The sequence below is a fragment of the Styela clava genome, chromosome 1 (genome assembly GCF_964204865.1).
Source record: "Styela clava chromosome 1, kaStyClav1.hap1.2, whole genome shotgun sequence".
Classification (NCBI taxonomy): domain Eukaryota; kingdom Metazoa; phylum Chordata; class Ascidiacea; order Stolidobranchia; family Styelidae; genus Styela; species Styela clava.
Genome location: NC_135250.1, coordinates 24330186 through 24342870, shown reverse-complemented (window position 1 = coordinate 24342870; position 12685 = coordinate 24330186). Strand labels below are relative to the sequence as shown.

The 12685-nt window shown below is 35.9% G+C and overlaps 1 protein-coding gene across 1 annotated transcript; it reads right to left on the bottom strand.

Moving 5' to 3' along the window:
- Nucleotides 1-871: 871 nt before the first annotated feature.
- On the bottom strand, nt 872-10283 carry LOC120339488 (tetratricopeptide repeat protein 22-like). The gene is made up of 11 exons (XM_039407627.2): nt 10065-10283; nt 9332-9464; nt 7323-7481; nt 6860-7050; nt 6433-6629; nt 5791-5939; nt 5159-5293; nt 4601-4732; nt 3828-3989; nt 3229-3338; nt 872-2594 (listed from the first exon to the last, which is right to left on the bottom strand). Exons 1-11 carry the CDS (start codon nt 10193-10195, stop codon nt 2327-2329), a joined length of 1767 nt encoding a protein of 588 aa, XP_039263561.2. The 5' UTR covers nt 10196-10283; the 3' UTR covers nt 872-2326.
- Nucleotides 10284-12685: the final 2402 nt, after the last annotated feature.

The following is a 12685-nucleotide window of genomic DNA, read 5'->3' as shown; positions in this document are numbered from 1 at the left end:
TTCAGTCCCTTTGCACAATTTGATGTGAAGTAGGCGAACAAAATTAGTTATCTTCATATTGGCACACACACTTCTGGAGTGCCAAATTATTTATAGAAGAATCGACTGCCATTGCTTGTCGCACTACTTTTTGTGTTGCATCGTTGATTTCAGGTGCCATACAAAAGTATGGTGACTTTTAGAGCAAGAAACTAATATCAAGTCATGCATGCGATTGACTGATCGTAAAATTGTCTAATGTGACCCTTAAATTTGTTGAAAGTCCAGGTCTATCAAGTATTCCAAACACGGCAGCTATGTTGCATATTTTATAAATACAAACACTGCCTAGCTTTCGCATATGTAATCGAATCGAAAGATAAAAGTCGGCACGACAGCATAAATAGTTTGGCTGTGGGTATTCACTTTTGGAGTTATCCCGTAACCGCTCGTTCGCTCGTCAAATTTATGCTATAGCCCTTTATTCAAGTTTTCTGCGGATATACATAACATTAAGAATTATTGCACACTACATGATGCCACCAGCGATGGGATTTAAAATTTAAAAAAGTTTCTTGATATCAAAAGCACTAACAAAAGGTGCCTTGTTTCAGAAAACTATTCAGAAATCTATAAAAATACGAGAACTTAACATAAGATTACATGATAAGAAGAATTTGAACTCTATATTAACTGATATATGTCATTGCGTAAGCTACATCAACATGACCCGCTTTGCACCAATCTTAAACATAATTCTTGGAAATATAACGCTGGCCGGACATTTTAAGAACGGGTTCGTCTTCTGAATGCTCATCAGCAAGAAACAGCACATTATATTAAGGTCGTGCATGATTACAGTCTTCCTTGCTTCCACATATCAAACTGGGCGTTGATTGAATACAATTTAATATAAAAGATCGATTAAAGCAAGATTGAAAAGAAGATCAATAACGATCCAATAGAGCAAGAAAACTATAGAACAATATTATCGTAAACACAATATATATATAATGAGTAAATCATAAAAATACTGCCATGGAAATGATGATCAATGTTGCAATTTATAAGACTGTACACAAAAAAAGATATTCAAGAAAACGCGACGACCCGAATTCACTATAATATACAGGTATCTCAGATTTGGGACTGAAAGACTCGACGACCCCAGTTGTGTATGAAATTGGGTAGGTTGACTATACAGAGCGACAATCGTAGAGAATGAATAAATAAAAAGTAATTGAAGGTTAGTTTATGGCAAAATAAACCCTGAAACGAATTATTTGAAAATATAAAACTTTCACCCAATGTTATCATGGTGAATATAGTCGCTCAAATTTCTCTTTGCAGTATATGCAGGCCAGCAGTGTCGCGTAAAAGACGAGACCGGATAGGACTATCCAATAAACTGATTTTGGTGAAAAAATGTGACTCCACAACTGCGCTGCACCGCTGACACTCGCCTCCTATTTGATGATGGCAAAATTTTGACTGCGAAAACTTTGTTTGCAATAGTTTTTTGATATAGATTGTAATTTTAGAATTATGAAATCCCGACACGGGGTGTCTGTATCTCAAAAATGTTTTTTTTTACTACTTCCCAGACATGTCCCATTTTGTCCTACTTGCACAACTACTCTTGGTTAGGATAGATTAAAGCCGTTCGAGTAAGCATTCTATCCACATGGAGTGAGATTCATACAATTGGTACGAGTGTGGAACAAGCAGGACACGACATTTTTGAGACACCCCAGGGAAAATTCAAAATATACAGAGACGTTGCCTTCGACCACATATTAGTAAACGAATTAAAACAACGCAAAATCTTCTATACAAAAAGAAATGACCGCATATACGCTAATGTTGAGGCATCGGAAACACCCATATAAAACACTACGAACAAATCAAAATAAGAAGAATGTCGTAACATTGGAATAAAAAATATCAAAATCATAAAATAATAATGTTCTTATCTACGATAATTTACTGCAATGGCGGAACTGGATAAAATATGACGATAAAATGAAAAACAATAGTTGATAAGCTTATTTTATGAAAAAACAGAATAAAAAAACTTGAGATAGCTACGAGAGAGAAAAAAATAAAAATATAAAGAATTTTCAAATTTTTCATATAATCTGGGAGCGTGATAAATAAAAGACTTTCTTCTACGAGATGTATATTCGAATTAGTATGTGACGTCACCATGCACATGACGTAATTCCTAATGCGACGATAATTGAAAATAGCAATAATATCATAAAATTTCAATTGGCAGAGTGGCAACTGGAAGACGGGGTTTATAATTAACTTGCCTAACTAACTATATTGCCTATTTATGACGTCATTATCTAGTGACGTCACCCGTTGGCGATTTGGTACCTCCAAACAAACCTTTAGGAGACATCATACTCAAACATAGCTTTGACAGTGTCATTTTACGTGAGCGAATCAGTGCTTTGCATAAATCTAATAGTTCATGCGTGAACGTGTGCGTTAGCGTTCGTAACTCGTTTCTCATGACGTCATAAGGGTATTTTTGTTGAGCCAATCGAATCCATTCATCAACCTCTGATAATACGACGTCACGCTTTTCCATATTTCCATTCGAAAACCTGGAATATGCAAGTAATATATATATGAACAAGAGAGCAATGGTCAAATATATATAGACACGGGAGTCAAGGGGCATATACAAGTGTTCCCATTTGTTAAATAAAGTGTTCCCACAAGATAAAATAAATAGGTAAAATATTGGGTAAAATAAAAAATAAAAAAATGGCCATCTAGCGTTTTCACCCATCTTAAAGTATTTATAATTTAAAATAAGTTATTATTTGTAAATAAAAGCGATTTTTTACGTGTCACGCAAGCTTGTTACATATATGACTCTATTCTTAGAGCCGAACACGTTTTTACCGGTTTTACTCAAGTTGAAGTAGGATTACAAACGACAAAGAAAGTATAAATAAATTTAATATATCATACATTTTAAATAGCAATCAGATATTAGAAGCTCGGTTGTGTTTTCGTACCCAGTAAAACTATATGCCCACTTTCTTTTTCCTAATTTTTTACTACCGAAAAAACGTACCTCCTGAAGTATGCGCACCAAGATGGCGCACAACCTGAACTCAGGTTGTGTACCAGGTTAGGATTAAGGTTGTGCGACATCTTGGTGCGCATACTTCAGGAGTACCAAAAAAACTATATTTGACTATGACTATGCTACTGTTGAATGTCTCTCACCATGTTAATAACGTTTCCATTAAACACCGAAACGCTTGAGCATTGGTTGAACCGGATGTATCCAGTTCCATCGACTTTTTGAAACATTCAAGAGCATTTGTGTCTTCACCCTACAAACAAAATTAGCTGTTTTTTTAGTAATATTTTACACAGTGGGCACCCTAAAAAGCTTTAAGTAACAGCTTTAGACAACTAATAAATTTTTTCACTAATTGCTATAAGAACGCATTTTACTAAAAAAAAAAAAGTACTTTTTGAACTATTGGAACTCGACGTTTTTTGGGAGCCACGAGGAAAGGTTTCACTACGTAGGTTCTGCATTGATTTAATTTGTGATTGGACGGTAATGCAACTTTATTATTATCAGACGTTACACATAAATGATAAAAAAACGGTAAAAGCCAAAATAAGAATTTTTATAGAAGAAAAGTGCCACACGTGTTGAGAATTTATAAACAATGGGCCACGGAATATGAAAATTGTTCAGACTGTTCTTTAAATCGGGCCCAAATTATAGAATAAAACTCCAGAAAAATAAGCTGAGATCCTATTTGACTATCACAGTTCCTGATGAAGTGATTTATGATTTGAAATCTTACTTTTATCCTCAAACATTTTCCTCTCAGCAATTGTAACTCAGGTAGAATGTCTCCGGTCTCACATTGAAGAGCTATTGAGAAATAGACCAAAGCACTGTTGATCTCTTCATCGTCTACAATAAAAGATTCCTTGAAAGCATCAACCCCCATGAAATAGCAGACCTGTTTGTAACAAAAACAAAAATAACATTGAATTTAAAATCTGACTTTGACCAATACGGAATTCCAGATAGAACTATTGGCTAAGAAATTATTTGACTTTGTTTTATTTTACTTTAGTGGAAAATTTTGACTTCAGACGTCAGAAAAATCCTTACGAATCTGAGGCATTCGGATATCCGGCACTGAATCCAAAGTTCTCCAGGTTGACAGAAATTTTTAAATCCGGGTTGAAAAAACTCTGAATTCAGCTTCCTACATTAGCAGGCCTGGGAATATATGGCCTTATGCCCCTTCAGTGACAAATTTTTGACTCCAACTTTAAAAACTTCATCCGAATCTAAGGCATTCGGATATCCGACATCGGATCATGATTTCTTCGGATTGATTTGAAATTTCAAATCCGGGTTGAAATACTTTTGACTCCAAATCGAGCTCCCGAAATTAGGAGGTCTGAGGAATTAGGACTCAAATCATAGTTACGTGCTAATCATTAGAACCTATTATTTGAATTAGATGAAGCACGTAATTCATTTAACAACAATTAAAGGGAACTGTTTTTTTTTTGCATTTCACTCACTCCAACAAAATGAAGAATTTCAAATAAATCTCACTTGTCCAATTTCAACGTAAGTTGCTAAATCATCGTCATTGACCTTCAGAATCTCTTCAAGGTCAAGTTTTGCGATTTCCAATAATTCTCGGTCAGGTATGCTTCCCGTTCCATATTTACATTTTGATAAATCCTGCGAATATTATCATTATCATATTGTTATATCAAACCGCGAATGGTCATGGAATGGGCTCACAGGGACTAAATTGCTGTAGCTCGGTTTAAAAATGCCTTTCTCGACAATACTTAAAAATTAAAGAAGTCGTCGGAAGACTTTTTTGTCCCAACCTCGCAGTCCGAAATTTATTCTCTGATTTTGAATTCAATATGACATTCGATACAAATCTTCTGAAAGTTTGGATGACATTCGGTACAATGTTTTTAAAATTTATGGATAGTATTTGCCTACATTTCGCTGGCCATATTGGTCATTTGACACCCGTGTCCAAATATTTGAGCATTGCTATCATATTATTTTTTGAAAAATTCAAAGTGGAATATTGGAAAATTTGTTTGATTTGTTTGATTTGTTTGTCGTCATCCCATCCTACTTACTTACCCTGACATACAGTTCCATTCTCAGTCGCGCCCTCACGTGGTAGGCAGAAGAATTTTTCGTCGCATCAGATTCGACTTGAATTGACATGTCGGCAGCCCCAAGAGCAAGTTCATATTTTTGTGTTGACTGAAATAACTGAAAACATAAATAGATGATGTTGATTTTCCATGACAACTAATTGAGCAACTGTCTAGGTATATAAATACAAATTTCGTAAAAAAAAACAGACGAGGATAGATATAAATACAAAGCTTGGAAGGATTTTTCCGATTCGTTGTATGGGTGGCAATCTACTAACAAATGCGCTAGCATAAGTTAAAGCGCTAGCTCTGCAAACCCATGTGTCTCACAGAGGAACATAAGAAAAAAATAAATAAATAACAAACTACGTGAAGCGGCTAATGCTCTGAGCTCAACTTTGTTGGAATTGCTCGTTAAAGATTCCAGGTTCAATCCCAATTTGACTTCGATTATGACTAAAATTCTGATTCCAACTTAGAAAACTCAAAGTTTTTCCGACTCAGCGGAATTTAAAGATACCACTCAGATTCTGATTCTAATATCAATAAAAACACGCCAAACCAACACCCAGAACGTTGTGACACATGGTAGTAACAAAAAATCATATTTACTTTGGCAAGCCTGTTCAGTATTGTTGTATTTTTATCTGCAATTTCGATAGATTTGCTGTAGCAATCAACAGGTTCGCATCCAGTGTATCCACAATCATGGATGGACATTGGTGTTGTTTCAAAGGATGATTGTCGTTCTAGTAATATTCCTGCGAAAAGAAACAATCTTTAACTGCGAAAAGCTTAAAACTATAAGCATAAGGACTAAATAGAGAATTTTCGGAGTTGGAACATTTCGTTTCTCATTCCAGTAAACGCAAGATGTAAATCACTCTATATTTGAAAAAAAGAAATTAAATAGGTTTTCTCATAGCAGGGTTAGAGATCTCTCACTTGGGCTCAAGACGGGCTACTGATCGAGGAGTCGGAAGCGACCCATATTTTTGTATTTATTTACTTGATAGCGATGATTGTATCTCAGCAGGGCGAACCACTGACCCGTGGGTCACAACGTGACCCATCATGTGTTGTCAATGATACGCTAAGTCACGAAGTAAGGCATAAACTATACTATATCTATTCATAACTTTGTGATAATAATACCGGCCTTAATCTAAGCTAAGAATATGCAAGCTACAATAGTACTGTACACAGATACAGCATATACGCGCTGATAAATTTTACTTACTGTACGAATCTTACCCAAATAACTCCACGCTAGAGCTGTATGGTATGTTTGTGTTGATTTCGTTGCTTCTTTCAATAAGTTGATCGTTCGGTTATAACCAGCTAATCTTGTAGATTCCCGTTCTCTCGCTTGCAACATGAGAGAATCAAGTCCCAGAAATATTGACGACATTGATAAATACCAACGAAATCTCACTTCCATTGAAATAAAACTGAAAAAGTTTTTTTTATATTATCCAACTGAATGTTTCAAGCACAATGGCCTAGTGGTTAAAGTGTTGCACTCAACTATATTGGCATCGCAGGTTAGAGATCTAAGCAAGGGTTTACGCACAAAGTGTAATAAATTGCCGAATCACAGTTCGTCCAAAATGGGGCAATTTCCTACGTATCAGTGTGTAGAGAATGAAGGACGTAAAAATTAAGTCGTTACAGTCATTACCCGGATCCGACGGTTAGAGCCCGGTCATACATATTTATGGCTGTTAATAAATGTTGTTTTCTGTCGTCATATGACATCACTCCTACGTCAAACGCGTAAGCATACGCTTGTTCAGCAAGACACCGAGCCAATCTGACACTCAATTCTTTTTCAGTGACGTCAACGTCAGACCGTCCAAGCAAATCGGCGATCTAAAATTATTAATGTAAACTAATTTAGGAAAAAATATAATTTCAGTTTTTATACTTTGTTGTTTCAATTTTCAAATAAAATTCTAAATGTTTGTTACATTTTTCGAGCACAACTACATTTTTAAAGTGGTATTAATAAGTGTTACGTAATCTACCATTTTTTATTCATTTTTTATTTTAATTCACGGATTATTTATTTCTAATCATCTCCCTCAATGTTTACTCTCAATCACTGGTATCTAAATCATTTAAATATTAAAATATATCAATACCGTTTTCTTGCATCCAGCTGCTCTTTCCTGCATTTCAGGATTCTTTGAGCAAACAAACACAAGACCAGCTATTGCATTTAGATTCGTTTTGTCCTGATCTAGAGCGTCGTCAAAGTATTGAATTGCTTCTTTGTATTTGCCAAGATAGCCTGCCAGTACCTGGATGCAGGAACACAAATTTGTGAAAGAGAGTATGAATATAGATTTCTGGGAGGCGCGATGGCGGTTAAAACGTTGGACCCATCTATATCCGCATAGCCGATTTCTCATATCAAGTAAGTCCTTACAACATATTGTGAGATATCAGTCGCTTCTTGCATAGGCCTTGTTCGCAGCATTATGCGTGAATATGTGTCGCACAAAAGAAATTGCCGTTCAAACTTTCTCATCGAGGCCGTAAGTTTTTTCCCTGATAATTTGGCGCGGCACGGACAAGTTTGGAAATCCTTGTAATAGGCAATATGTACGTTTCAGTTACGCCACAGATGTATAGATAGATTGACAGAAAATTGCCGGTGACAATATGATCTTAAGTGATTTAACGCGGTTCTCACGGAATCTAAATAACTTGCCCGTATCTCGTTTGAAATTAACCCACAGGTAATATGATAACGGTGTATCAGTGTGCGTGGTATATCACGAATCACGATACATATTTGCATCTACGATTATCTAAATTGCTTGAAAGGTCGTTCAAGTTCAAATTCGATTGGTGGATTGCAAAATGATTTTTTCAGTTCGATAACAGGGTCGTTTTACCATTATCACCCAATCAAAGCAATAACTTGCATATTACTGGGAAACTTGTGCACTTCAATATCATGATGCACGCATATAAATGCCAGGTCTCAAGAAGCAATGCATTTTGGGTACCCCCTGTACAGGGTATCCCCACAAATAAAATAAAACAGCACCTATAAATGTATTACGAGAATGACGAATAACGAGAGAATGACGATAAATTACATTTATTTGAAACTTGTACACTTCTTCTGTTTATGTATGATTGTACTTAGAGGATCAGTACACTAGGACGCTTTGCACGAAAGTTGTTTTCTCTAGAGTCTAGAATATGTTCCAAATGATCTATGTTCAGTTTATTTTGGAGTAAGCTTGTAGATACGCGTTTTAGCAAAAAACTCGCCCTATTCAGGGGATGAAATTTCTTATTTCTAACTCAGAATGGCGGCATTGTTGTTCAATCCAACTATAATTAATAAAATTTTGGCAGACTGAAGTTTAGATTGCGATTAAGATATTTATAGTTCGTAGAATATTTCCTAATATGGTCAAAATAAATTCAAAGTAAACACTAATGACACTCCTATATAATCAATTTAAATATAGCATCGCCCACACTAGATATTGTTACACTATGAAAAACGAATTTACCATTTTACCACAATTTAGAGGTAAATGTAACCAGTCGTTCAAATTTTAAACGGATTAGTGTTTTATCAAGCATGGATAGGCGTTGAATCGCAGTTCTAAGAACGTTATAACAGCGGCCCATACAGATATAGACTATGACTGAAGCAACCACAGAATGCAAGTATTTTGTTTTTGTTTTTTTACTTAACAGTTCCTCAAATGACCTATCTAAGCAGAATATAGCCCGAGGCGAACAGCGAATGCATCAAACGTTCAACGAAGTTGATGACTTAATAATTTATATATATATAAATATATTTTAAAAAATGCCACTACGTTGACATCATTTTATGGATGAAAAACCGATTCTTCTTCTGGCAAAAAAGTACCATTTTGTGTATTTATCACCAAGCATGGGAGGAAAATAGTCAAAGATGCCATTTTTCAAATCGCCAACGAATTTACGGTTGAACATTTCAAAAAAACAATGGCGTTGAAATTTAAAAAAATGAAATAAATGGAAGAACTTGGAATTGAAATTACGTTATAGTTCGCAAAACATATCCTGTACCTCGTATTGTTTTAGCCGTGTAGTTTTAGCCTGGTTTAAAATAATATTAAAACGCTAAATAACTCACTCCAAGAAAAACCAGCACTGATTCTCGATCGATGACGTCATCATCGTTCAAATCTTCTAATAAACTTTGATATCGCAATGTAAGATCTCTTATATGTGATTTTCGTATGTTGTCTTCCCGGTCATACGAATTACTGCAAAACGAGACAATAGTAGAATAATTATTATGACAAATCGAATGACAAACACTGCATGAACAAGCATGAATAATTTCGTGAGAGTAGTTATGAGTAAAAGAATTGCTGGAATTCTCACCGTTGCACAGAGTAAATGACTTAGCTGGTCGGTTATGGGTTCTTCCACCAACCATCATGCATTCGGTAATACTCAACAGACGTAGTAATCAGAGGTATGGCCAATCTGGTCCAATTGGAAGACCTCATATATTGTATAATTGAGCCGTCATGTTCGTTTTACTTTTCCTTGTTAGACAGGGAATTTTAAATTTATTAATATGTGTGGCGGAGTTGTGAGCGCTATGGAGGAGTAGGTTAGATATAATTACCCCAAGGTGGATCCCGAACCGATAAAAGATTGCTCAATAGCAAGCAATATTAGAGAGTAGCTTTCGAGTACCCAAAACTAAGAACCAGTGCTCTATTTTACCCTTACTCAAATTATGTTAGGTCAATTTGACACACTCATGATAGTTGGAATAAGTTCGGATATATCGCTCAATCACCAATTGAATTTCACCCTCCGTGAAGGGATTATTAGGGCAGCCTTTTACTCACCCGCTAGATTTTCGTCCCGATAGTTTCTTCCTTAGTGTGACGTCATGGTTGGAGAATTTTCTCGAATTAATGTTCAGGTCCAGGTGAAATAATCCAGGAATAAAATCGTCGATGTCAAACGTATCATCCATATTGATACAAAAGAACGGCAATTCGTTCAAATATTGCTGTTTTAAATTAGACTACTCACGCTATACATTATTTCACACCGCCTACATTTCTAAAGATTCACAAAGAATAGCGTTGAGTGACTGTCGTAAAAATTAAAAGCCTATGTTGACGTAGTCTACTAAAATTCGGAAATTGGTAACAACGAATACTGAATGAAAATTTTGATCGTAATGTTCTAAATGATCATAAAATAATATTGCGTTCATTTCAATCGATTGTTATGCATTTCAAGTTCAATTAACGAATTAGATTTAATTGCATTCAACGACCAGAGAAAAAATAAATGCAAAGGCTGCACAAAAAGTCAATGTGTTGTAGTCTAGAATTAGATTCTAGAACATTTAAGGAAATGTCTCGTTAAACTTGAATATAGAGGCCCATTCACCAGTAACGCATAAAATCAGCATTACTTCGCCAAGATATACTTTTAATGCATTACAGAAACTCGAATGCTTGGAAGGCATGATTGCAGGCAACGCATGAAAAAGGTTTTGCCAGTACTGACATACCAGAGTTTTTTGATATTAACCGTTTTACGCCATATTCGTAGCTGAAATCTGATAGTGAAATATCGCATTTTCAAAATTGAAAGTTCGATTACGAGCACTATGTAAAATCGGTTGTTTCGTAGAGCGACAATTTCCCAGGCTTGCTTTTGCTCGCGGTGGCAATGGGTGCAAAAATTGCCATTTTACGACGCCGTTAAATTACAAGTCAATTTGTTTCCATGAGAATCGATTATTGTTTACGAGTTGGTCGACTACCACAGTGGGAGCGACAACATTGTCAATCATTTGGGTCTATCAATCAATTGAAATTACGACAATTGCGGCTACGAAATGCTATTGTAGTTTATGGAACATCAGTGAAAATCTACCATTAGGCTCATGGCCTGGGCATATTCAAACACTATTTACTGTCGTATCTGGCGAACAGTTTCGAAACAAAGACCCGGTTAATTTCCGAAAAAACACATCAATCTAAAACACAACGGTAAGTATGAAGTAGTACATTTGGATCAACTCCCTTTACATGTACTTCTCTGTATGCCGTAAAAGATGGGAGTTTCTTCTAGCCTTCCCAAAACTTTTCTTGGTGCTTATAGCTTGAGGTCTAGCGGCATATGTCGAATACCTTGCCGCAGTCTCATATTCCTTCCCGGCCTGAACTGGTTCATCGATTGAGGGCAGTTCAAATCGCTCCTAGAGCTGCACTCTGACCTCAACAGACACCTCACGCTTGAGGTAGATCTCGCACTATGGTGTGGTAGACTTCGCGCTATGGTAGCACCCTTTCTTTACGCCGAAGGTCTAACAACAGCATACAGTAAGGCATTTACGGGAATGTTATAGTCTAGTTAACACCGATTGAAGGCAATACAAAATGATGCCATGAAGTTTACCTCGGCCTCGCGTTAATGTAGATTTCGCGTTGTAGTGTGGTGAACCCGCGCTTCGCTAGCACCCTTTGTTTTTGTGAAGGGTCCAATCTACATACAGGTAAGGCATTCGCAGACATGTTATATTATAGCTTACACCTGAACCAATATATATGATAAGGGCGGCAAAATGCTCCCTTTTCACGTTCATAGACTACACAAATGGCAACTGACACAATGACTGAATCACTGCGGCGTTCAAGCAGAAATCCCTTGTTGTATAGATTCCTTCCTGTTTTGAAGAGGAAATTTCCCTTCGTACCGGTAAGTACAACGCACATCACGAAACTGGGCAGGTATTTTTAAAAAACAACAGAATACAATCAGAGAAACGAAATGGCATAATACGTCATAGAAGCAATAGAGGAAAAATGCTTACTTTTTATATTCGGCCATGCGTGAAAATCATTGATAAATGTATAGTACTCGCACAAGACTGCGTAGAGAAATAACCGACTGTGAAGTGTTAGGCTATACATTTTAAAGCTACAATGTAATGGGGAAATTACAGTTCGCTGTAGGCAAGACTCTGAAAATCGAGAAATTGGTGTTCTAATATTGTCTTTCAGTTATATACGAAGCCATTAGATAACAAGCTGGGATGCAAAGCCTGCCAAAATAATGAGAAAAAGACTCCTCCATTTTTTTGTTTAAAAAATTGTATTTACCTGCTGGTACATAATTCGTCATCAGTGAGCTCATACGTCAGGAATGTTCACGCTAAAACGGTTTGTTGACGAACATTATAATTAAGTATCGATTTCAAATTCTTTTACATTTACGCAAAGTGAAAATTAGGTATTTACAACACACCTATATTTTCTAAGGTGCGAAAACACAAGTATAAATAAATGCTTGTCTGTCAGATGTAATTACTGTGAAATTAACACTTTTAGTACTATCCTGATGCAGCGTAAAATTACATTGGAATATTTCAGGTGCATTTAATTCTAGACAATAATTTTGGAGACGAATGTATCATATTATTATTTATTATTAGAAAAAAGTGAAT

Bases quoted from the DNA above. Each gene is read 5' to 3' on its own strand.
- LOC120339488 (XM_039407627.2), bottom strand. From the start codon at position 10,195: ATGGATGATACGTTTGACATCGACGATTTTATTCCTGGATTATTTCAC. The intron at 7,482-9,331 runs GTGAGTTATTTA...TCCTGCATCCAG, and splicing joins CAGTGCTGGTTTTTCTTGGA to GTACTGGCAGGCTATCTTGG. The intron at 6,630-6,859 runs GTAATGACTGTA...AAACTTTTTCAG, and splicing joins GCTCTAACCGTCGGATCCGG to TTTTATTTCAATGGAAGTGA.